Source organism: Pteropus medius, unplaced genomic scaffold (genome assembly GCF_902729225.1).
Source record: "Pteropus medius unplaced genomic scaffold, Ma_sr-lr_union100, whole genome shotgun sequence".
Lineage (NCBI taxonomy): Eukaryota > Metazoa > Chordata > Mammalia > Chiroptera > Pteropodidae > Pteropus > Pteropus medius.
In genome coordinates, this window is record NW_024342473.1 from 4,511,896 (window position 1) to 4,538,822 (window position 26,927).

The following is a 26,927-nucleotide window of genomic DNA, read 5'->3' on the forward strand; positions in this document are numbered from 1 at the left end:
AATAGAGATGAAGCACTTGAATGACAGCTTATTCAAATATCACAATGTCAAATATGCTTTCCCTGTCCAAACTCTATTTTCTATCCTTTTAGCAGTTAGAGTTTTCATTTTTGTTTTCATACCATCGTGACTTCCAAAGTCCAGGCATTTCTACAGATTACTTTTGATATATTTCATAAAATTGGGTTTATTAACTATTGGTTTTCTTATGATTTATGTAAGTTGTCATGTAATGAGTATGACTTAATAGAGAAAATTTCAGTCTTGAATGCTGTAATGAGAATGTCCATGAAGAGAGGTAGGCTTGATTACTAAGTGATAATTAACATTTAAATTCTTACTAATGTTATTGTTCTGACATAGGTATTACCATTCATTGTTCTGAAAACAACCTTAACCTATTTGCAGCATCAGAAAAATACCTAAAAATTATGTTCATTATTTTAGTCAAACTTATAGTACCACTGATGATTTAATTTATTATATTGGAAAATTAACTATATATTATACTTTCATATAGTGTTAAAGGTATATTTATTTACTAAAATATATTTACTGAATATTTGTTATGTTATTTGCAACACACAAGGCACTGTAGTTGAAGTTTCCAGATGTGTTAAAGTGCGTAAGACTCACTACTTGTCCTTAAAAAGTTTATTTTTTTAAGATTAGTAAAGTAATAATTTTGTTTTAATACCAAGAAAAAGGAATTTGGTTAGTGTTTCAAGTAATTAAAAAAAATTCTCAGGAAATATGCTTATTCTAAAGAATGATGAAGATCAGTCATTTTTGTTACAATTTTATTGAAATAAAAAATACTTCTCTCAATATTTTCAGTAATCTTTTAATTACCTGGAGGAACATTGGATCATGGAGTAGTGACTCTTTAAATCAAAAATTCTTGCAAGTTTTGCTACCATCCAAGTTTATGTCATTGCATTAGAGAACCAAGCTGATGAAATTTAAGACTTCTCATGTCTTACAGATTGGATTAATTTGTTCCTTTTTTGAGTATACTTTTAGATTTAGTTTAGACAAATTAAAGTAACTTGATCTGAAAATGGCATTTAACAATTATTCATGAAAAAAAGATAAAAAGAGTCTCAAAAGTAAGACATTATTAACAGTAAGTATAGTATTCTTGTGTAGGGTTGGTACATTCTGTAAAATCTTATTAGCCTTTATGTCTTGGATAGCTTTTGTTTTGCAATCACGTTTCTTCTTTCTAAAATGTATTTTTAAATGCTTCATTGTGAGATACTATTGTTTTTTTCTTGCAATTCTAATATGCACCCATTATTAACCAGAGATGAAATTATCTCCTATACAAATATGTGCAAGTGTGAACGATATAGTGTTATACCACTGGACTCTTTTTTTTTTTTTTTTTCCCTGTTTAGGTAGTAAGAGATGTGTTGGCAATTAATTTTATTTCTCTGTGTCGTGGTTTTAATCAAGTTTATTTTACTATTTGTGCAACATTGGTTGAAAGAAATATCAAATTAATTAAATGTGTGTTTATTGAGCTTTATTCTGGGGACTTAGCTGGGGGTCACCAAATCCATTAGCAGTTGCAAAGCAGACAGCTATTTACCATGTTGTCATTAATCACAAGAAGAGGGGTATTAAGTTCTCTTTCAGATAATCTTTTTCTGTGCTAGTTTTGAAAAAATTAAATATACCGGAAGCAGTATTTTTTCTTGTTCAGACGGTTCCCAAATGTTGAAATGTGGGCTATTGTATTCTTGAAATAGTTACTTTGATTTCTCTCTGTCTTAGTTTCTCAAGAGCTTAAGTATTTCTTTCCTTCAACCTCACACCATTTGACTTTTAATTATTTTACCATATACTTGGCTTTCAATACTCAACATTTTTATTACTTTTGTAAAGCACCTAAGTTTGAAAAACTATCTGTTCTGTCTAAACAGTAGTGTATTATAGTGGAAATCTGAAATACAATGTTGTATAGTAGAATCTGAATTATTTAATCTGGAACATTTTACATCTTCATTATATTACCTGACTTTCAATTTCCTTGTTTGTAAAATGGTGACAACGGCTATATGAAGGTTTTTTTGTATGCAATGATTATGCGCAGTGTTTTCAGTCTCTATAGTATCCTGTCAATACAAAATATACAGTTATTATGTTATTTTAGAAAGTAAGAGGTAGTAATCATGCTCCTATTTAATATGTCATTAGTAGTTGACTGTCTGGGAAGGTGAAGGTATGTTGCCTTTCCCTCATGACCATTTAATTTCTTGCTATTACATGTGATACCATTTTACCACGTATAATAGACAATATTTCAAAAGCCAAATTGAGACATAAAGTCAGTTCATGCTTTTAATTCTTTCAAGAGTTCTTAAGTTCACGGTACACATAAAGAACATTATTCGTAGAATTTTACTACATTGGATACTAAGGCAAAGAACAAACTTAAAGAAACCTTTTTTTTTTTTTAATATGTGAGAAATATCAACTGCTACAATATGAGTGTGTGTGTGTATGTTATTGCATACACACATAAGAAAGTCTCAGTGGACATTAGTAAATGTGCTTTTTTTTTTTCTATGTAATGCTAGTAAATTTCTTTAGATGTGTTATTTTCCTATTCATTTACAGTATAATCTTGGCACTCTCCCCGGAAGTAGGAATACTATATGCATCACTTCCTTTAGTTCTAACACTTGTGTTGCTCCATGGCTTATTCAGTAGCAGGTGTTGAACATTGATATAAACCGAATTTTGTCTACCAAAGCCAAAAATCTTCCCATTTCTAGTCTCCACTGGCCAAAGGAACACTAATGCCAAACTTACTTCCACATTCAGGTCTCATGCCTCCTGCCAAAACTATTGGCCCATGGAAACTCTGATTTAAAAAATGAAGGCAGAATAAATTTTTTGTCAAATAGATACCTTGTGATTTTAGGTGACATACTTATAGCTTTGCAGCTTTCTCTGAAATTAGTAAATTGAGATTACATGGCAGTTAATTACTTAATAACATTTCTTTTTGAATATAGCAAACTGTTAATTAGAACAGAACTGTTCACCATAAAATCTCAAACTATTTATGTGGTGGAAAAAATGTTCGGAAAACTGGAAATTCTCAATAAATTCTAGGCATTTGAACATTCTAAGCGATTTAAAATGATTAATGAATAGATTCCTTTGACCAAATCATTAATATCAATAAGATTTTTTTTAATTTTTAATAACTTTATTTTAATGACTATTGATTTAAATGATTTAGATTTAAAAGTTACGTAATTTCAGAACATAGGACACATATGGCCTCTTTAACCCACTTCTCATTTAGGAAAAAAAATGCAGTTTGCTGCTAGCATTAATTTAATTTTATATAAACACATTCTTTGAGGCTGAAGCAAATCTAACTCATTTTCAGTGTGCAAATAAAAGATAAAAACTGTTCTTGGACTTATTTCTAAACAGAACTTGTCTCTAATCCTAAGTAACAGAAATGTATACATAAATCTTGAATCTTCAGCTAACTGTTCAAGAACAATGTTAACATTACACGTAGGAATGCTACGTTTTCTAGAATTTGGCATTTTCAGTGATCAAGAATTACTATATTTTATAAATAGAAATACTACTACTTAAAACATAATGCTATAAATAGAACGATATAATTTGTTTCCAAAGACTATCGATATACTAGAGCAATGTGAAAATAATAATAAAAGCTAGATATTTCATGGCAAATTTGGGGGACATTGTTAAGACTCTAATCTACAAGTTATCTCAGGGTAAACGCTGTGGCCACAAGCACCAACAATACATTTGGTGTAAAGAATTTGATAAATTTAAAATACTATTTAAAGGCAGCAGAATTAAAAAGTAATCTTAGGAAGACTGGACTTGAACAGGTATTTATTAACTTACTAATTATGTAGAATGTTAGGCAGTGCTTATTAGGAAAAAAATGTTTATCATTTTTTTAGAGACTAGTATTTTTATATCCATGCATATATCAAACTTGAACATCTTTTAGGATGCATTTTTTATATTGATAATAGTGGTACTCTTCAGATTACTATAAAGGGATTCTCATATATTTTTAAATCTAGTCAATTACATAATATACAAGATTTGTGTAATCTCTTATCAGGTAGCAATAATGTGAAAATAATATCATATCAATAAATTTGAACAAAATACTTTATAATAAGTCTGTGGAAGATGCAGTAACTTGGTTTTGCTTTTTAGATATGGTGGGAAGAACAATCAGTACTTACAAAGAAAACATGTCTTACAGAGGAGTTAGGTGCTCAAGTCAGTGCATTTCTGTTTTGGGTATTATTTTTAAACAGATATTCTGAAAAATACCTAGATGTATGCATTATAATAAACCTCCTTTAAAATACCACTGTTCTGAGCTAACAGGATAGTAAGAGAAACCAAAATTTAAGAAAGAAAGTATTATGTCATATGATGAAACAAGAAACCTAGAAATTTCAAGATTAATAGCAGGTGGCACAGGGAGCAATAAAAGAGCTGTGATTCAAAGAAGAAATAGTAAAATTCTCATGGCATTAAAACATTGAATCAGCATTTCTTAGCTCTTTCATAATAAAAACATCAAGTACAAACATTTTTTAGTTCAAGAATAATTTCTGTCTTTCAAAAACTATAATAGTCAAGCTGTCCCAGAGAACAGATCAAGAGAGGGAACACTCTTTCTCATTTTATGAGATTTTTATAACTTCAGACTAAAATCAGACAGAAATGATGCCTGAAAGAAACTTTGTGTATCAACTTTATTTATAAAAATAAACATGAAAATTATAAACAAAATTTTGCCAATATAAATCACATAATAGCTAAAATCATGATGTTACATAACAAAGATCGAAGTTCCAGTAACACACCTCTAAGTCCTTATCATTAATGAAGAAATGAATTTCACTCAGTGAATTATGAGAAATATTCATTTATTAAAGGCACGTTATGAGGTAGAAGGAGGGTCAAGCCTAAACCTGGCTAACTATGTGGAAATGAGGATACATATGGTGGTGGGAGATGGGTCACAGCTGGGGAAGATAGAAAGCTGTAAGCCCAGGGGAGGGAGAGGTCTGTGTTACATTTAAGGCCATGATGGGTGGTTATAAAGCATTCTTAGGTGACTGATAAGTGAGGTCATTTTTATTGACACTTGGCTGCTATATAACTCTTTGTCTATGTGCATGTGCATACCCAGAATTCAGTCTGTTATAATTAGATTCATGAACTTTCCAGGCATAAACATAATATTATAATGACAGTATAATGAGGCTTAGATTGTGGGCAAATTAGGACAGTACCTTCTGCGCAGGCCTCTATGGCCAGATTAAACCAGCTAAGATTATGGCCATCCTGTCCTTTGTCTCTGGGGATGCAAGCAGGATTCTCTAACTCCCAATAGGGTGTCCTTTAGGCAGTCTCTAGGCTGGGCTTCTACTCCTTTGTTCTCTTATTGCTCATGTCTGACTAGTTACTTAACAATAACACATTCTACTCAGTAGAGTTAATCTTAGGAATGCAAGTTTGAGTGAATGTGAAAAAAAATCGATTAATGTAATCTACCATATTAAAAGGATAATAAGATTTTCTTAATAAATTCATTAGAACGTCTGATAAAATTAAAACACATTCATAAAACATCTCTTAGCAATATAAGAAAAGGGAAGATCTTTAACCTGATATTTAGAATACAACATGGATGTCACTATCACACTTTATAAAATAATCTGAAAACTGGAGGAATCTTAGAAACATAATACTGAGTGAAAGAAGCAAATCACAAAAGAATACATATATTAATTATAATTACTATGCTGAAAGTTGCTAAGAGAATAGATCTTAATTGTTCTCACCACACATACACACAAAAAAAGATAGTTATGTGATGTGTTATAGTTATTAGCTAATGCTATGGTCATAATCATTTTGCAATATATAAATGTTGACTTGGTTATGTCAACGCATTATACAGCTTAAACTTAAACAATGTTATATGTCAAATATATATCGATAAAGCTGAAAAAATAGAACACATATATGTAAGTGTAGTGTAAACCCTGGCAGTTGGCTTTTCCTTTTGTAATGTAGGTGGCTGATTTAAGCTTTGATTGCAGAGGTGTGCACTTCAAAGAGGCTTCTGCTTCAAAGAAGACTATTTCTAATAAACACATTGCCAGCCACACACTAAAGAGGTGGGCAGCTTCTACCTACTGAGGCTTTGTCATTTCAGAGATCTTGGTTAATTTTAATAACTGATCACTTGGGGCTACTTTTTTTTTTTTCTGCCCATGCTTTAAATTCCTGCTGTTACATTTTAAATTCAGCAGTAAAGAGTGAATCGGTGAACCCTGGGCCCCTACCCTCAACCCCAATAAAAGCAGACCCCCCAGGCCCATTTATGCTTCCTTTCTCTACTCATGACCTCACTGTGTGCCCCACTGATTGTGCCTTACATACTTAAGGGCCTATAAGTAACAAACATTTTTTTCTTCAACATTTCCAATTTGTTATTACTGAAAGGTGTCTTGCAATCACAATAAGAACCACAAGGGTTGGTCCTGTCATAACATTAGTTTGGAAAGGGGAGATACCGTGGGAAACTCACGGGGGCCCAGGTGAGTGCCCTCAAGCTTTTTCTAATGGGTATCATTGTTATCCATAGACTGAGACCAGCAGAAAACAATAAGTTATCAATTATGTAGAGTAAAAAAAAAAAAAAAAAAATCATGCTAGGAATGAATTTTTAAGAACATAAACATACAAAATATTAAATCTATAAAAAAAGAGGAAGTGGACCAGGCACCAGAGAGTGTTCCCATAGACAACAATATCCTCTCTGAAAAAAAAAAAATATATATATATATATATATAGGAAGTCCTAAGCAGACTTAGCAACCAAAGACCCTGTTGGGGCTGGAGAAGCAGTCCCCTTACCTCTTTAGTTCTTTTGTTTGGTTGAATAATTCAAACAAAATACAGTAGATTAACAGGAGAAAATCAAAATTTCAATATGTGCATATGGGCAGTTTACATAAGCATTAAACTTCCAGAGACAGTGAGGCAACATTGAGTATATAGCACATTTTGGACAAAGAAGAAAAAAGAGAAATTGGGTATTAGATTTCAGAAGTGAGAATGCATGACTTACAGGTAGTTTAGAGAGAGCAAAACACGCACGACAGGCAAATTATTGGTAGGCAGCTCAGAAATAATGGAACATGGAGTATAGCTAGGATAACATGTTTGGAGTCTAACTAATACTAGAGTGAAAATTCTTAAGGTGATTGTGCCATGTTTCCCTTTCTAAAGTAGGTTTTTCTAAATTTCTTTAAGGGGGAAGTGAAAAACTCTTCTTGGATTTGCTGGGCTTTAATTGATTTCAGTTTGAAAAATCTGCATGCCAGAGTGGCTCATGTCAGGGACACTCACTCCAGACCCCACAATCCTAACAGCCCTCACCAGTACTGTCTATACCCATAGCTTTGGTCTCTAAGGATGCCTGCAACCTTATATAAGACAAATTAGACATGTTAAAAAATTGTAAGGAGGCAAAAAAGGCCACTATATACTTTTAAAAGGGTCAATTCATCAAAAGAAGATATTGATTGTAAATATATATGCACCCAACATTAGAACCTCTATAATGAACAAATATTAACAAATATGAAGGCAGAAATAAATATCAATGAAATAACAGTAGAGGACTTTAGTATCCTACTTTAAACAATAGATCTATCATCCAGACAAAATCAATAAGAAAATATTGGAGGTGAACTATACTTTAGAGAACGTGGATCTAACAGACATACACAGAACATTCTGCTCAACAGCAGCAGAATACACATTTTTCTCAAGCATGCACAAAACATCCCCAAGATAGATCATAGGATACAAAACAAGTTATAACAAATATCTTTTCTAACTATGATATTATGAAACTAGAAATCAATAGTAGGAAGAAAGCTGAAAATTAAACAATATGTAGAACTTAAACAGCATACTCCCAAACGACTAGTGTGTCATGGAAGAAATCAAAAGGGAAATCAAAAAATATCTTGAGACAAACAAAAATGGAAACAGAACATCCCAAAATTTATGAAATGCAGCAAAAACACTTCTTAGATGATGTTTATAAATGAAATTCCTACATTAAAAAGATAAATCTCATATAAGCAACTTAACTTTGCACTTCAAGGAACTAGAAAAAGAACAATAACAACAAAAAAGCCTGAAGTTAGCAGCAGGACTGAAACAAAAAAGATCAGAGCAGAAATGAAATAGAGACTAGAAAAACAATAGAAAAGATTAATGAAACTGAGAACTGTTGTTTTTCTTTTGAAAAGATACAACTGACAAACCTTTGGCTAGATTAACTAAGAAGAAAGAAAGAAGAGTCAAAATCAGAACGAAAGCAGAAGACCTCACAACAAATGCCACAGAAATAAAAAGGAACATAAGAGACTGCTATGAACAATTATATGCCTACTAATTGGACAGCCTAGAAGAAACTGAGAAATTCCTAGAAACATTGAATCATCAGAAAATTAAAAATTTGAATAGATCTACAACTAGAAAGAAGATTGAATCAATAATCAGAAACTTCCCAACAAAGAAAACCCAGGACCAGATGGCTTTACTGTTGAATTGTAGTAAGCATTGAAAGGAGAATTAATGTCAATCCTTCTCAAAGTCTTCCAAAAAAGTTAAAATGTGTTTTGTGAGGCCAGCATTTCCCTTATATGACAGAAGACAAGAATAATACAAGAAAAGAAAGTTACAGGCCAATATTTCTGATGAACCTAGGTGTAAAAAATCTTTGATGAAAGACTAGCAAACAGAATTCTGCATTTTATTAAAAGAATCATTAAAAGAATCATATGATCAAATGTAATTTATCCCTGAGGTGCAAGAATGGTTAAAAATATGCAAATCAATAAATTTGATATACCAAATTAACAGACTAAAAGGTAAAAATTATACGATCGTCTCAATAGGTACAGAAAAAAACATGACAAAATTCAACATCCTTCATGATAAAACCTTTCAACAAATTAAATAGAAAAGAAATGTACCTTAACATAATAAATGCCAGCTATGACAAGCCCAAAGCTCACATCATACTTAATGATGAAGAGCTAAAAGCTTTTCCTATGAGATCTGGAACAAGACAAAGATACTTACTCTCTTCACTTCCATCAAGGTATTACCAGAAGTTCTACCAGAACAATTAGGCAAGAAAAAGAAATAAAAGTGATTCATATTCGAAAGGAAGAAGTAAAATCGTCTGTGTTTGCATATGACATAATCTTTATACAGAAAATTTTAAGGCTTTCACTAAAAAACTATTAGAACAAATAAACAAATTTTATAAAGTTGCAGGATACAAAACTGATATAAAAATTAGTTGTGTTTTTACACACAACAAATTATATTTTAAAAAATTTAAAAACAATCCCTTTTACCATAACACTAAAAAGAAATACTTAATATGTGTGATACCAAAGCAAACACACGATAAAATACTTAGGAATAAATAAACTTAACTAAGAAAATGAAAGGCTTGTACACTGAAAACTATAAACATTGATGAAAAAAATTGAAAAGATACAAATAAATGGGAGGAAAAAATCTCATGTTCTTGGATTAGAAGAATTAATATTGTTAAAATGTCCATACTGTTCAAAATGATTACAGAATTAGTGAAATTCCTATCAAAATTCCAATGATATTTTTCACAAAAATAGAACAAATATCCTAAAAATTGTATTCAACTACAAAAGACCCTGAATAACCAAAGCAATCTTCAGTATGAAGAACATAGGTATGGGCACTAAACTTCTTGATTTCAAACTATTACAAGACTATAGTAATCAAAACATTGTAGTATTGGCATAAAAACAGATCAATGATCTGTTCAACTGAAAATGATCAGTGAAACATCTAAAAATAAAAAATAGATCAATGAAACAGAATAGAGAATCCAGAAATGAACCCATGTAGTATGGTCAATTAATTTTTGACAAAGGATCCAAGAACACACAACTGGTAAAGAATAGTCTCTCCAATAAATGTTGTTGGGAAAATTGGATATTCACATGCAGAACATGATATTAGACTCCTACCTTACTTCTCTCTCTCTCTCTCTCTCTCACACACACACACGCACGTGCACACACATACATGCACAACCAAGATTTAAATATAAAATCTGAAACTGAAATATTTCTAGAGAAAAAAAAAAGGCTACTTCTTGACATTGATATTCACAATATTTTTTTGGATATGACAATAAAAACAAAGATAAACAAGTGGGACTACACTAAAGTAAAAGCTTCTGTACAGCAAAGGAAATAATCAACAAAGTGAAAAGGCAACCTATAAAATGAGAGAATATATTTATACATATATTTGATAATGGCTTAACATGTAAAATATATAAGGAACTCATACAATTCAACAGCAAAAAAAAATCACAAATAGTCCAACGGAAAATAGGAAAAGGACTTGAATAGACATTTCTCCAAAGAAGATATACAATTAATCAACAGATACATGAAACATTACTAATCACTAGAGAATACAAAACAAAACCACAAGATGTTACCTCACACCCATTAGGCTGTCTATTATCAAAAAGCAGGAGATAACAAGTGCCAGTGAGAATGTGAAGAAGAGAAAACCTGTGTGCACTATTGTTAGGAATGTAAACTGGTATAGCCATTAAGAAAAACAATATGGAGGTTCCTCAAAAAATTAAAAATAGAACTATATGTTCCAGAAATACCACTTCTGGGTATATATCCAGAGGAAATGAAATAAGTATCTAGGAGAGACAGCTGCACTCCCATGTTCATTGCAGCATTCTCAATAGCCAAAATATGAAAACAACTTAAGTGTTCAAAGATAGATGAATGGATAAAGAAAAGTGATATATATGTATGAAGAAAAGTTATTCAGCCTTAAAAAAAAAAAAAAGGCCATACTATTTGCAACAACATAGGTGGACTTTGAGGATACTGTGATAAAGTCTGATAGTATAATAAGCCAGATCAAGAAAGACAGATATTGCATAGTATCTCTTATGTGGAATCTAAAAAAAAAGAAAAAAGAAAAAGTCAGACTCATAGAAACAGAGTAGAATCAAAATTGCCAGGAGTTTGGTGCTGGAGGAAATAAGGAGAAATTGGTCAAAGAGTACAAGCCTTCCGTTATAAGATGAATACGTTCTGAGGGTCTAATATAAGCAAGGTGACTGTAGTTAATATACTGCATCTTATATTTGAAATTTGCTAAGAGAATAGATCTAAGTGTTCTCAACTCACAAACACATGCTCAGGCAACTGTGCGAGGTGCTGGATGGGCTAATTTGACTGTGATAATTATTTCACAATGTACATGTATATCAAATTATCATGTCGTATGCTTTAAATATATACAATTTCATTTGTCAATTATCCTCCCCCCATAAAAGATAAATAAATAAAAAGCCTAGTTAAAAGTCAACCTATCAGTCTTATTCAGAATAAGAAATAGAATTATTTAATCAGCTCTTCCATAAACTTATATAGCACTGATGATTGGTCAAATTGGATATTTAAAAAATAATAATAGAAATCGCCTTAAAAATAGAAAACAACTGGGACATTTTTTATTATTTCATCTTCCTTTTAAACCATGTCAATAGATCTACCTTTTATTTTCAGTAATGCCTTCCTATACCATTGTATGTAATTTTTTTCCATTGTATGTATTTTTGGGGAGGGGGGCGGGGAATGTGTTTCACTTTGGGTTTCTTGAACAGACAGTCCTAAAAGAAACAAGTATGTGTGAGAAAAGTAATGTGATGAGCAAAACTAATATTAAAATATCCACTTAGGTAATAGTTTGGATCGGATAGCGAAAATTTTCTATAAGAATATATGTTTTTGCAAAAAAAAAGAATCTGGTCCTTTTGCATTGCAGCCACAAACAAAGCACAACTTTATTGGATTATTATTTTTTAAATTTTCCATGTCTGAATCTATGCTAGGTTCTATACATATTATTTTTTACAAATTTTTCTGGCTTCTAGGATATCATAAACAAAAGTAATGTTACTATGGATTATGGAACAGGTTTAGGAATAAATATATAGACTTCAGCAAGCACACACAGAAATTAATTTCATATTGGTTTGATGATCTGTGGTTGGTTTCACCATGATATACTGATTTTATTACATATCATTGTGGTCATAGCATCATGTATTTTGGCATGTAATTTGTATCAAAAAGTTCTGTCTGTATCATTTTAAATAGCAATAGCTGTGTATTAATCACATAGCTTATATGGAATCATTGTAATTATAATACAGAACTGTCTCAACCAGCAGGACTCCTGTCTTTGGAACTGAGTTTTAAATGGATTGTATTGATGTCAATAGAAGAATCAAAACTAATAAAAGAACTAGTTGGCATTAATCACTGTCTTCTCTGCAGTCCTGTAGTGCTTTTTAAGTTCTTAATTTAAGAACTTCATTCATGCTTTGATTTAGTGCAATTTCTGTTCACGTTCATCACCTCTACCTGTGTTTCTTTCATATCCCACAGCTATTAATTGCTTATATAGTAAACAGTCATAACTCAAAAGAATAAATATTTTCTTCATTTTAGAGTGTGCTTTTTAAATTTCTTACAGAAATTTGGTACAACTGTACACAAGTGAAGATGACACAGAAATTTCAAAGAAGATTGAGACTCAGTGGACATCTTTGGGCCTAGAAGATATACAGTTTGTAAATTACTCTGTGCTGCTTAATCTGCCAGGCCCTTCTCCCAGCTCTGTGACTCTGAGCAGCAGCGGACAATGCTTTCATCCTAATGGCCAGCCTTGCAGTGAAGAAGCCAGAAAACGTAACAGCCAAGATCTGCTCTACTCATACGCAGCCTATTCTGCCAAAGGAACTCTCGAGGTAATATGACCATTTGTCTCTGTCATTTACAGTGAAATGAAATTAGAAAACAACAGCTTTCATCTAAATTGAACTAACTGGCAAGATGCAGCACATGAAAGTAACCATTAAATGTTCTCAGTGTAGAGGTGCCAGAAAAGAGAAAGGAAGATTTGGATTGCCTGACCCTTTACTTGTCATATTTTGAAAGTGAAAACACGTTAGAAGAATTTAATTCAAAAGTGTTGAATGTGTGACTGAATCATTCACATTTTGCTTAGTTCATAGAGAACATGTTTATTTCATTCTTTGGTTTTGAAGAGGCAAATTTTAATAGATTGACATGGATAAAAAGAATATAGAGGTGATTGTGTTTTGAAACTGTACGAACACAAGAACTAGAGTGGGAAACTGATGTGATTATTTACAGATTTAAGATTTAAAATACATTGCTTCTGCTTTCTTAATACAGAACACCTGAGCTAGGGGACCAGGTATGAATTATTGCTTTACTGTTTTCTGGGTTAGCGGTGTTTTTGTTTTGTTTTATTTTGTTTTGGTGTTTGTATGTGTTTTTGTGTGTGATGTTTTTTCGGCATTGTGGTTAAGTGCGTGGTTTCCAGAATCACATAAACTAGTTTTTAATCTCAGCTCCCCAATTACCCACTGTTTCTTACACATTTAGAACTAAGTCTGCTCATCTCTGTAATATAGATATAAAATAGTTCCAACATCAAGAGGTTATTTTGAGAATTAAATTAACTAATATATGTAAACCTTAGAGGACAGAGCCTAGTCCATAGTAAGGTCAATATACCAGTTAGATACAATATATAATTGGTTACTAATTTTCTTAAATAGCAAGTTTTTTGTCTCCATTTAAAGTATCAGTTTAATATACAGTTTCAGTCTTTTATAATACTATAGATAAGCGGTCCCCAATCTTTTTGGCACCAAGGACTTGTGTTACTATGAGAGTCTAATGCCCGATGATCTGAGGTGGAGTTGAGGCAGTGATGTTAGCGCTGAGGAACGGCTGCAAATACACATAAAACTTTGTTCCCTCACTGCCGCTCACCTCCACTCATATTCTGCTATGCAGCCCAGTTTCTAACAGGCCATGGACTGGTACTCGGTCCATGGCCCAGAGGTTGGGAACCCCTGCTGTAGATTATCTCTTTAATACAAATGAAATAATGTTCGTTTTCTGACTATTGTTAATTATTGGCACAGATTTTTTAGATCTAACTTTTTATTAACTCTGATTAATCTATAAAATATTTAAATCATTTAAAGTTACTTTTCAGAAATACATGCTTATTCCTATATATACATATTTATTTTTTTGGCAGTGAGGTTGTGAGAGGCAATTTACTGATGGTTCAGCATTACTTGTGTTCTTTGTCATACTATTCTCTGACTTTTAGCAAAAGGACTACATATGAACATCACCACTTTGAAAAGCCAATCACTAATTAAAAGTTAATATAATACTAAATGTCTGTAGTATTTCTAGTATAGGACTCATGTAATTTCACTAATATATACTACTTCTGGTAGGCAATAATGGAAACGCACCTGTGTATAAATAAAAATAGAGGGAGGCTACTAGCACTCTTTCTTTAGTTCAGAAGCTTTGATCTTAAGTCAAGGTTCTAAAGTTACCCCACATATTTTCTCTCAGACTCTCAACCCTACATAAGCCACCCACATATCCAGTGTTCTTTTATCCCAGTTGACCGAAGTCCAGCACAGCCATCTCCTCTCTTAAACAAAAGCATGTCTGAAACACAAAGCAACAACAAAAACCCCAAGAATTTGAGTGGGTCCTTGGAACCATCCCCATTTATTTGCTTTTCAATTTTGCGTGGCGAACATTCATTATTTCTTGACTGACATGATATAGAAAAGCTGCAACACTACCGCTTGTATCCCTGTTTCATCAGTGCGACCCTCTTGAATAATCCACTGGGCCCACTGGATTTTTTTTTTAACGTTCATATGTGACCATTCCTCTGAGAGTTTTCTACACATTTATCTTTTAGTTATAAATGTTTAAATTTTCTTTGTTTCAAATAAAAGAGAACCAAGGTCATTAAAGAATCACGGAATTACCTTAATGTTCATGAAGTCATAAGTCATTTGGGACTCTTGTACCATTTATAAATACTATAAAAACTATCACTTTAAACAAATAAGTGTAGAAAAAGAGTTAAAATGTAGCTATTAGATGGGAGAAATAAAGTTAGCTGTAGATGTAGAAACATACTCCATGTTTGAAATATTCGTCCTAACTATAAGTGGTAGTGTTAAAGAAACTAAAGAGCGATTATGGATAAAACAAACTCCTCTATTTGAAGAACATAATTTGAGAAATTAACCAAGCAAGTTAGACGAAGATACTGACTATAACTATTTTGGAATTATATTAATAATTCAAAGCTATTACAGCAATTACATGTTAATTGAAATATTCAATAAAGGATATAATGTTATTGATATTGATTTTTTAAACTATAGTAATTTATTATGATTTTCAAAAGCAAAGCAACTTATAGGTGACTATATTATATGCATATAGAATGCTTACATGTATTTTATATACATGTTTTAGACAGATGTATTATCGAAACTCACATATATTAATTAATAGGCTACTAGTGATTTTCAGTATCCCTTTAGATTATTCCCTAATTCAAATCAAGCTTGAGAGGTTGCGGCTGCTGATTCAGGCATACCTAATTTTTTGATTTTGAGTACATTATGTTCTCATGAATTTCCATCAGGCAGAGCCATTAACAAGTTCTTATATTATGCTAATCTGACTGCCAGCACAATGCCCCACAACTTTTGCTTTTGACAAGGTTATTTGTGGAAGAGGAGTGCCCCTTTTCTTTGAAGAGCTGTCATGTCCATTCATCATATGACCGTTTTGTATAAGCTTCCAATTTTTGCTTTCTGGTAACAGTCTAAATAGAATTTGTGATATCTGAGATCTACTTCGAAAACCTACTTAGTGCCAGCATGATGGATGGTGTACTTTGCAACTTCTTTGTAATTCATTGTGCACTGGAAAGGTGACATTGTTTACCCTATCATAATGACAGGTGGGTCAGTAAGTGTCCTAAGGAGAGTTGTCCTGTCAGATGCAAAATACATATTAAAATGGATACATAAATAATTTAGCACGAGTGAAGTTAGCTTCAGGGAATAACCAGTAATTTATATTTTTATTAAAAGGTAAATATCAACTATAATGTCATCATAATGTTAAAGACACTGGTAGTGAGTATTGACAATGTCTAGTCAGTTTTATAAATAGAACATATGGCTTTATGTAATTCCTGTGCAATTATTTCTTTTGTTCTTTGTGAAACCCACATAGATGCAGAAAAGCAAAGGGAACAATTAATATTTAATGTAGGTTGGTCAGATTGAGTCAGCAATGTCCTTATTTTTGAACAGTGGATTTGTTTTTATTCCAATACATTTTATGGATTTTGGTATTTTCTTTATGTTAAGCATTGTTTTGTGTTTTCAAGACAAGCCAAATAATACAATTTTATAGAGAAATTTATTTTCACTAACTCATTAACTGTGGGTAAAATATTGTTATCAACACAGTTATCATTACTCCATTACTCAGAGAGCCCAGACTAGCACCCTTCCTTATCAACTGCATGACTGTGGTTTGATTACTTCAATTCTGTAAGCCTCAATGTTCTTATTTATATTAGGGGAATAATAACAGCACCTCCAATGGTCATTGTGGGGAAGAAATGATATAAATCATGTAAAGTGCCTGGCACTTAGAAAGCACTCAGTAAATGTTAGCTATTGTTATTATTAAGATTTGGTATAAAATAGACACATTTGAATGGGAGAAATTAAGAAAATATCAGATGTTGTATGTTGTAAGTTTTAGAAATATATTCTTTTACCCTATTGTCTAAATATAATCTTCCTGTCCTGCTTAACATGACAAATTTTAATCATTAGGGAGGGGAATGCCTTGATAATTATGAGTAAAAAATAAACTATATATAAATCTCAGATCACATTTTTAATTGAAAACTGAAAGCCCAAATATCTAGGAATGAACTATTTTATTTTTGAATGCAGAAAGACAAATTGTGTCAAGTAGGGCCCAAAGAGCATTGTTTGTCTTTGTTTTATAAAATATTAGGACATAGTTTCATACATAAAATCTGAACACTGTGTCAGATATTTTGTTAAAAAGTCTTAAAAAATATAACTACTACATGGAATCTTTGAATAACTTACTATTAGATGTCTATTTTCTCATTGCTAGGAAAACTTTGTTTCTCTTTTATTTTTAATGTTCTCAAACAAAAGCAAACTTATCATTGTTATGGCAAAAAGGCAGAGCTATATGCATTTGGCTCTGAAGGATTCCAGTTATAGATAAAAATATCAGAAAGTTAAAGGAGTGAAATGGAATTGTATTATTGTCTGTTAATGAAGATGAAGCTACTGTCTCACTAACAGAGAAATGTGAGCTTGGGGCAGTTTTTCGATGTTGAACTGACTTTGCATTATATTTGTCTCCCCCTTTTTCATCCATCTTTTGATCAACAACGAACAGTTGTGAGATAAAAGGCTATGAGCACAGTTGTATAAAGTTGTTAATTTTTTTTAAATTACGTAAAATCCCTTTGCCCAATATGATCTCCTGTTTCTGATTTTATGAGCTCTGTGCACTAACTGAGTTAATAGAACAGTTTCATAATTTCTGCTTTTTTATTTGAGGATAACATCTATGGGACTTTCCTACATATTTTCATATATTTAAGGTATATACATTTTCTCTATTTAAAATTTAGACAAAAGCAGGTATAAATAAGAAGTGATGTATCAGAACATATTCTATAGTTAAATATTTGTTAGAGAGGTTACGTCTTCTACCTGGGGAAAAAAAAACAAAAGCTTATTTTTGTAAAATAAAAGTTTTAAAAGAGAATTAGCTGAATTCAACTAAGTAGTTAAAGTGCAATAGACTATTTACCCCTTTTCATTAAAAAACATGACATTTTTAGTGAGAAAGTGACTACAGACTTCTAATTTGACTGAAGTTATATGTAAAGTGAATTTCCATAATAATTGTTACTTGACAGGAATTCTGAGTCAGAGTTCTTATTTTTACTTTTGGTATGCTTTAAAGCATACTGCTTATAAGTTAAGTGGTAATGTAACTTTCTTAGCAGAGTTAATTTATATTTTAATTTCCATAAAATGTCAGTATTTAAATAAATATATAGTTAACAAATATGATTTACCTCACTTCACAACTAGAGATCTGTGCAAAAAACGATCCATAGATTTATGCACTATTTTGATATAATAATCTAAGTGACTTTAAAAGAAGCAGAATTCTGTCATATTACTTTCACTGCCTCCAAAAATTCTCTTGAATGAATTTGCAACTCCTTCAATATCCTTATCTTAATAAATTGAGTATCATTTATTAAATAAAGTGCCCTTTGATTATTATGTTTTTTCCATATTTTAATTTGATACTGAAAGATTAACAGAATATTATAGAATTTAGCCAGTTGTATGTCATGAATATAGCAAGGTATATTCAACATTCAGCAAATGCATGAATAGTGTTTTTTATATGTCAGTCACAAGGGATAAAGTGATTGATGAGGAAGCTGTGGGCACTGCCCCTACGTGGCTGGTCGTCTAATAGGAGAAACTGGCAATTAGGTAAACAATTACAACACTCCATGGCTCAAAACTGCTATGAACACTAGCAAGTTATTTAAATATCCTAAACTTCAGTTCCCTCATCTAAAAAGTGGGCAGAAATATGTACCAAACATAAATGTTCCGAAGAGAGACTGAAAACAATTGATACAATCTCTATAGTAAAATGTTGGGTACAGAGGACATAAATGTTTAAATATTGATTTCTTTTTTCTTTATATAATTTTATAAGTCCTGTCCAACTTAATCCTTATCATAATACACACTTGCACATGTACATGGTCACACACACACACACACACGCGCAGAAGCCCTATATTCAATTTTCAATTTTCTAACACTTGGGGTTTCTTGTGACTCTCGTCTTGCCGGTATCTTTCTTGCTGTTACCCATCTCTTGCCATCCACTGCTTCTTAACTTTTCCCACATTGCTACCGCCTAGGCAAAAGCTTCAACCCATACCTCTAATGCATACCTATTTCTGTTTTCAACCACCTAGCAAAGCCTTAAATAGTATATTGTCCTACCACTTTAAAAGGTCAGGCACAAGTGTCCCCATAGTGTGCTGGATTTACTCAAGCCAGCTTGTTCCTGCTAGTGAAAGGTGTTTCTGTGAATCTTTCTAATTCTGGTCTGATATTGAAGCCACGTAAATTTTTAAATACTACACATCACGTTTGTTTTTTGTTTGTCCTAGAGATTAGTTTTGCTACTATACAACTTCTCAGCACTCAACAAGAGACTGGTATGACAATTACAGCATGGTCACAATATGGGGATGGGGGAGTGCTGGACAGAGCCAAGGGCAAGGACAATGTTATTGGGCAGAAAGTAAGAGTTCACTCAGATTCCACTTCAAACCCCATAAACTTTTCATCCAAGGCCACAGAGTCCACTCAAAAGTCAGTAATAGTATTGTAAGGGGCAGGGAATTTTCTTCTGGTTTCCTTCTGAAAGAGAAAATTAAATGGTCAAATAGAGTTTACCTTGTAGAAGGAACTTATGGAAGATCAAGGAGTAAGTTCAAGAACTTCTTCGAATTATCTTCCAGGTGTCTACTTTCCTGATACTTCCACCTCCTGGAACAGTTTGCAAAATATCTGCTGAACTTCCATCCTTGCCCTCAAACAACTGGGACTGGTACATCATTTTCCTGCCTAGACTTTCAAGACAGGGACCCTGTTTGCCCTTCAGCCTCACCCAAGAGGGATGATTGAGTCATTTCAGAATACTTATCCCTGGAGCAATTAACCAGCAACAGTGCTGTTATTGATTTTTTAAAAATAGTCTTAGTTTTAGTTTGCTATAGGGAAACAGTAAATTGGTTAAACATGGAAAAAGTGATAAAGTTACAGAAACTCTTATAATCTATTATCACTGATGTTTATGGAAATATAAATGGAGTAGGATTAATCACTTTGACACTAATTTATTTTATTCATTCTCGTTTTGAGAAAGAATAATCTAGATCCAATTTCTCTATACTTCTTTTATTTCTAGAGTTTGTAGACTAATAGGGCTAAGTCTTCTTTTCAATCTATAAACATTCTTCTTTTTGTATAAACAGTCTTTCTGATAAAAGCTGGCTAACCAACCAATATACAATCACCTCTCTCACTGTACATCCACCAGCTAACTGTTACGTCCTTTGAGTACCACATAACTGTTGCTCCTTCCTTTATTGATAAGTTTCTTGAAATTCCATCCTTATCTAATCCCCATCCCTATAAGAAAATCAATAACTTCTTATTTCAAAATTCAGTAGTCATGTTTTACATCTTAACATATTCAATGTCATTGTTTCATTTGTTAAAGATTTTCATTCTGTGAAGGAGTTAGTTTGTACTTATCTCTGTCTAAAAAATTCCCACATGTCCGTGCATGGCTTCTCATCATTTGTATGTGATCTCTTTAGCAATGCCCTCTCCGACTTTCTTATTAATATAATTCCTCCTCAATCTCTATTATATTACCCCTTCTTTATTGTCATTAGTGCATAGCATACCTGAAAGTCTGAACTGTTAATGTCTTTATTTACATTTTTTATTGTCAAGCTCTCAGTGAGAGAATGTACAGTAAGTTTTTTGTAACTCATTTTCCTCTATACCTTCAGAAACTAAAATATAACCTGACCCATATTGTTGGGTAAAAAAAATTCCCTTTAAAACTCTCCCTTCCTTGGACTTCAATAATTCTGTTTTTTTCTGGAATTTTTTCCTAATTCTATACATATTTTTATGACATTTTTTGAAAAATATAGTTTTAGCTTTTAAAATTACTTTTTAATATAAACAGCTAACAGAAAAGATACTCTGGCTGATTGTTATTTTTAAATGTTGGCCAAATAATACAAAAATGTGTCTAAATATTCTTTAAGGGCCTACTTGCTAAATTTGGGACAACTTAAAGATATTTTTATTCATGACAATCTGCATTTTCTTCATCTTATATGCAATCTTATTCTAAACTTAAATGATTTTGTCTGTTAACTTTGGAGACTGTAGACATAAAATATAGAAATGCAATTCTGACAGAACTGTGCTTTATGTTGGTTAAATTTGTTACAATTGTTTTAATTTTGTCATTTATAGATATTTGTGAATAAGTTAGATTATAAAACATTTTGCAAATATGTTAAATAATTTCTACATCCAAGATAAGTAACTACTCTGGCTTATCTTTGTTATATTTGGTATCAAAACATGGTCACTGTGCATTTAGCATATCATTGTAGCCAATATTTTTTTCAGCAAGAAAAAAAAAGAATGATACAAGCCACTCCTTCATCTGATTGTTTAAATCAAAGACAATAAAATAGATTGTGTTTCTCATGCTTAATGCTGAATTCATTTGCACACTGCCTGATGTACCTTCTGATTAACTGGGAGTCCATTTTTTCAGATTAGTACTTGTGCTGTTCCAGTTATTAAGTAGCGTAAATAAATTTTAATTTAAATATTAATTATTCAAGTTGACAATTCTTTAATATTAAAATATTAAATATTTTATGTAGCTCACTTATGCTAATCTCTAATGGGTCTTGATTAGCTAGAATACTGTTTCAAGAAGAAGTTTGAAAAGACATGATTGACTAGTGACATATACCACAGTAGTGGGAGAAAGCAGCATTCATTTTTATGCTTCAATACATTGTGGTTTTCATAATAATGTCCATGATAATAAGCCCTTGAATGAACTTGAAAAGGAATTACTAATAAAATTCTAACAATCTGAATTTTGAATTCTTCATAAATACGGATATGCTCATGCTTTTTAGAAAGGACAGAGGTAAACATGGGAGATCATTTTGACTTTACAAGTAAAGCATAAGCATTTTAATTTGAAGAATGTTCAAGAGCTAGATTATATAAGATAGTAATTTCTAAAGTAAAACTTTATCAAAATGAATGGTACTTCTAATAATATATTTTGTCAGTATGAGAAATGCTTGGATTTACCATTTCTAATTTTGAGTAGAAAATTACTGTTTTAGTTAAAGTAGGCTTTTCGAACATTCTGTACATTCAAAATCTCTCTTTAGAGAGGAACCAGGAGGATTCAGAGTGATTGATTTGGTTGAAAATGTCAAGTCTGAAAAATTGCAAAGCATTTATCATTTCATAAACATGAATGATTTTTGCTTCCTCATGGTGGAAGAGGAACATAGCACTGGATTGTCCCTCAGTGTGGAGCCCAGGCCACCCGCATATGGATGTCCCCAGAGAGTTATCTAACCTAGTTACTTTCAATGATCTATTTATTTTATTTATCTGACTACAAGAAACAATAATTCTATTCATTTCTGTCTTCTGTTGCTTCTGCTCAGGATGTTTGTCCATTTTTTGTATAGAACCATGGAACCACTGACATAATAGAATGTCCCTTTTTAATATTTTGATTTTTAGTCATTGCTAATTGCCTGCTTTATGATTCCTTCTAATCACATATTTTATCATTGATAGAAGATAAATGTAGTTTAATGTTTAATGTTTGTTTTTAAATTGTTCAAATCTTCCTCTCAGCTATTTCTCTGTGGCCCATGGCCCACCACTCTCTGTTGTCATCCTAATACTTTTTTTAACAAAATACCAAATATTTGGCTTTCTGTCTGAATTGTTAGTGTTGTTTTAAGTTTTTTTTTGTTCTTAGTTCAAAAATTAACACACAGAATTTAAGTAAAAATTAAAATGGGGACTTTATTATATTTTTCTCTGGTAAAAAAAGTTTAACATAAAATAGAATTAGTTCCATTTTACTCTGCACCTTACAGTTTCTCTCTCCCATGTGTCAGAGAAGTCCACAGTGGAAAAACTGGTACACACGGAGTGAAACATTCAACAAGTACCTAGGTTTCTTCTCATTTGACATTTCCCAGATGGACTAGTCAGATGTTACTTGATCCTTAGTATTTGGACATAAATTAAACATAGTACTCCAATTAGTTGAGTAGACTAATTTCTAGTGTGACAGAATACATATAATAAGAGGTTCATTATTGCAACAAGAATGTGTAGAAAGAAATGGCTTGACATTTTATCATATCATTGTATATTGATTTGTATCTAAGAAAAATTCAATGTGCTTTCTTGCAGCTCTGATTTTCAGCTTGCTTGAAGGTAAATAAGAAAGACATTCAAAAAGGACCTGGTTCAGAGGCTTCCTTTAAAAGCAGTAGATACATTGTTATTATCATCTGTCAAACCATCAGAACATTGAGACTTCTGTAATTACTGAGTTTTAATGCACAGCCTCAAAATGCATAAGCCAATAAATTGATATAATAATGCCTGTGTTGAGGATATTTTTGTGAAATAAAAGCCGCTCTCACATGTTAAAATGCTTTAATCTATCGATATGTACTATTTATAGAAGATGAGTTGAAGGGTACTTTAATTGAAATTTCCATTGTTAATGCAAGTTATTCCTATTTTTCAACAATGTAAATATCATTTACAGAATTGATATCTTTGTAGCTACTATATCTTTCTGGTATGTACACACAAAAAAGTCACAGCATGGCCTACACTCTTTCAGACCAGTATGATTTTTCCCCAAATGCTCCTAAATATAAAAAATATATTCATTAATATAACCAATTGAGTAATAGCCCTATTTTAAGATGCTATCAGTGATTCACAAATAATTAATAGCTTACAAATTTGAAGTGGAAAATAGGAATTCTCTAACTTTTTCAATGTGGTCATTAATACTATGTGGTCATTTATTTAATCAGGACTTTAAAACCATAGATTAACAGTTAAGTATATGATAAGGTTTTAGCAAACACAGAAATTTCATTAATAAAGCACTGATTTAATCACATTTTAACTGAACAAAATTATAATTAAAAACCATTTGACAGAAGTGTCTTTAACAGATTTTCTCGGCAAATCCATTAAAAAGTACAACTTAATTTTCTGAGATAATTTATGTACTGTAATTATTTTAATTTAAGGCAGATAAGCAACAGCGTATGCTGGATGAGAATGGGTACATGATGGGTCCTTCACTGAGGAAATTGCCCTGTACTAGAAACTGAAATTGGTAGACAGATGTATATATATTTATGGAGATGGGTCCATTGGGGACCTTAAGAGAGGCAGAAACAGATCACTCTGGGATTCAAAGTAGAGAAAGTCACATATTATTGGACAACAGAGAAATACAATTCATTATATAGATAACATTTGAAATGAGTTTCACTGTATTAGTAAGGTTTTTACAGGTGCAGATGAAAGTAATGGCTAAGGAAACACTTTATGCCAGAAATGCTTCTTCTAAGAGACCAGTCAGTCTCCTGGTGGTATTCACATGTTCTCCTAGAAACAGAATTCTTCAAATGGGTCTTCTATGGAAGCCCTTTGTGTAAAACTGGTTGAAGAGCATTAGCGCCAATTGAAAGCATGGGAGATTAGAGATCTGGGTCCTCCATCTTCACTCTTTCATTATTTGCCACCACTAACTCTGTATCAACAACTCGATGTGTATATGCTATAGATTGAAACAACACATTTTGTGTTATAATATAATTTTATCATTGAAAAGCACAACAACTATTTTAATAATATAAATTATAGACATAAAGATGAAATATACCATTTTGGCTGATAGGAATATATGTTTAATACAAACTTGAGCATAGTATTTTTCAGGGAGGAAGAAAGAGACAACTACATCAGAGGATTCCGATTAGAATCTTCAGAAAGACATGACACTTTTACATTAATTACAGAAATCTTTTAAAACTGAGAAATACAGATGTAGAATACAACTGTAGAGGGGAGTAGCAGGACATATGGCAGAAATAGTAGTAGTTCAAGACAATATTCTAAAGTTTTTGAATGCCAGACTGGCACATGTGGTTGTACAGGTTGTATCCTGCAAAACTCAAGGACTACAATTCAAACTGGATACATGCACAACATGAAGAGCTGTGCCTAAGGACTTTGCATTTAATTTGGATAACAATAGAGAGTTTTCAAATTGTTTTTAAGCCTGAGAATGGTATGATTGTAGTTGAACCTTAAGGAAATTAATCTTGCAGTGTTTTATAAAATTATTTGAATTCCTGAAATATAAATGTAGAATATAATGAACTTAGTGGTCTGTCACAGGCATGAGCTGATTTTGCAACTTGGCTAGAATGGAGAGGATAAACAAAAATCACTCAAACTTTTTCTCAAGTGACCACAATAATTGTTGTACTTGATAGAAATAGAAAGGTCACATTTATAGTGCCTGGGGCAGGATAAGAGGTAGAATTAGTTCTCCTTTGACAATTTCAAATTACTACAAATGCTTTTGTCACATCAAATGAACAATTTGCTATCATTCCTCCTACAAGACTTTATTTTTTCTTTGTCTTTTTTCCTCTTTCAGGCTGAAGTCATTGATGTGAGTTATGGAAATGCAGATGATTTAAAGAGGATTAAAAAAATAAAAAATGTAACAAACCAGATTGCACTCCTGAAATTAGGAAAATTACCACTACTTTATAAGGTTGGTTCAATGGCTAATTTTTGGTGGCGGGGTGAATATTTTGTTTTGCTTTGTTGGAGTTATATACCTCTGTGAGTGTGGAGAGAGAGAGAGAGAGAGAAAAAGAGGGGAGCACAAAGAGGCAGAGGGTATCACACAAGAGGATGGCTTTCCCAAAATGGAATGTTTTAAATTAAGATCTTTAGGAGAAAAAAATGATGTCCCTATACTTAAGACAAGAAATACCTTAAGCCAGGTATTGGTGAGTTTGTGGGACCTTGATAAAATTGGCAAACTCTCCTTAATAATACCTGTCTGGAATGCTAAAAATGAGAACCACAGTGTCCTCCTCTTATGACATGTGTGAAGCTTCTAATCTATTATCAAAACTGACTAATTGCTATGTGTTTTATGTTAGACTAGTATCCAGCTGATTTACACTCCTCAATGATTGATTTTGTCAACTATATAACTTCATAGTTACTGACTGTGCTCAGGAATTTAATTAAACTATAATATGCTAAGGAGAAACAGAATTTTGATTTATTTTATTTAAATTGAAGTTTATTAACACTCATCCACTAGATGCATTTACATAATTAAAGCAGTTCGATCTAAGTATCACATAATGAGCTGCCACAATAGACAGCCACTACCTCTCATTCTTCCTTTGTTTTTTTTTTCTACTAAAAAGAATCGTCAGTGTAGTTATGTCACTGATTTTCTCTGGTTCTGAAGATTTTTTGGATTTCTCTTCATTTAACTTTAAATGAGCTTTACTAATTCCCAGATCCAAAAAAGTTTCTAGAAATCTGTTGGCACACTCTGTAAGAAGACAAGAGAACATCTTGTGCCTGTTTTTCATTATCTTCCAAGGACGCCCTTATACTTAAATCAATGTCTCATAGTTGATAACTGGCCAGAATTTTAAGATGGTCTTGAAAATATAATATACAGTGATATCAATTATTTGCAAGATAATTTGTTGACATGTATTAAATGCCCTAAAATTGTCAAATTTTGAACCCATAATTCCAGTTCAATCCATATGTTCTTAAGGAGGAAAAAAACAGAATCAATAAATAAAATGATGATCAATGATGTGACGAAATATTAAAATTATATATATGTCCAGTTAAGTATTGAAAATTATGCTACATTTTTACAGCTGAATACTATACAATAATTTCAATGTAAAGAAGAATATTTAATGAGCCATGGAAATTCTCATAAGTCAAACAAGTTATAAAGAGGACATTTATA

General features: G+C 31.9%; 1 protein-coding gene across 6 annotated transcripts in view; it reads left to right on the top strand.

The window, feature by feature from the left end:
• Nucleotides 1-26,927, top strand: part of NAALADL2 (N-acetylated alpha-linked acidic dipeptidase like 2) — a 1,088,713-nt gene that overhangs the window by 594,844 nt on the left and 466,942 nt on the right. For all 6 annotated transcript variants that reach the window (XM_039865076.1, XM_039865077.1, XM_039865078.1 and 3 more), the window contains 2 exons: nt 12,703-12,976; nt 25,566-25,685. In XM_039865076.1, the coding sequence (XP_039721010.1) occupies nt 12,703-12,976; nt 25,566-25,685 (394 nt within the window). The remainder of the gene's footprint in view (nt 1-12,702; nt 12,977-25,565; nt 25,686-26,927) is intronic.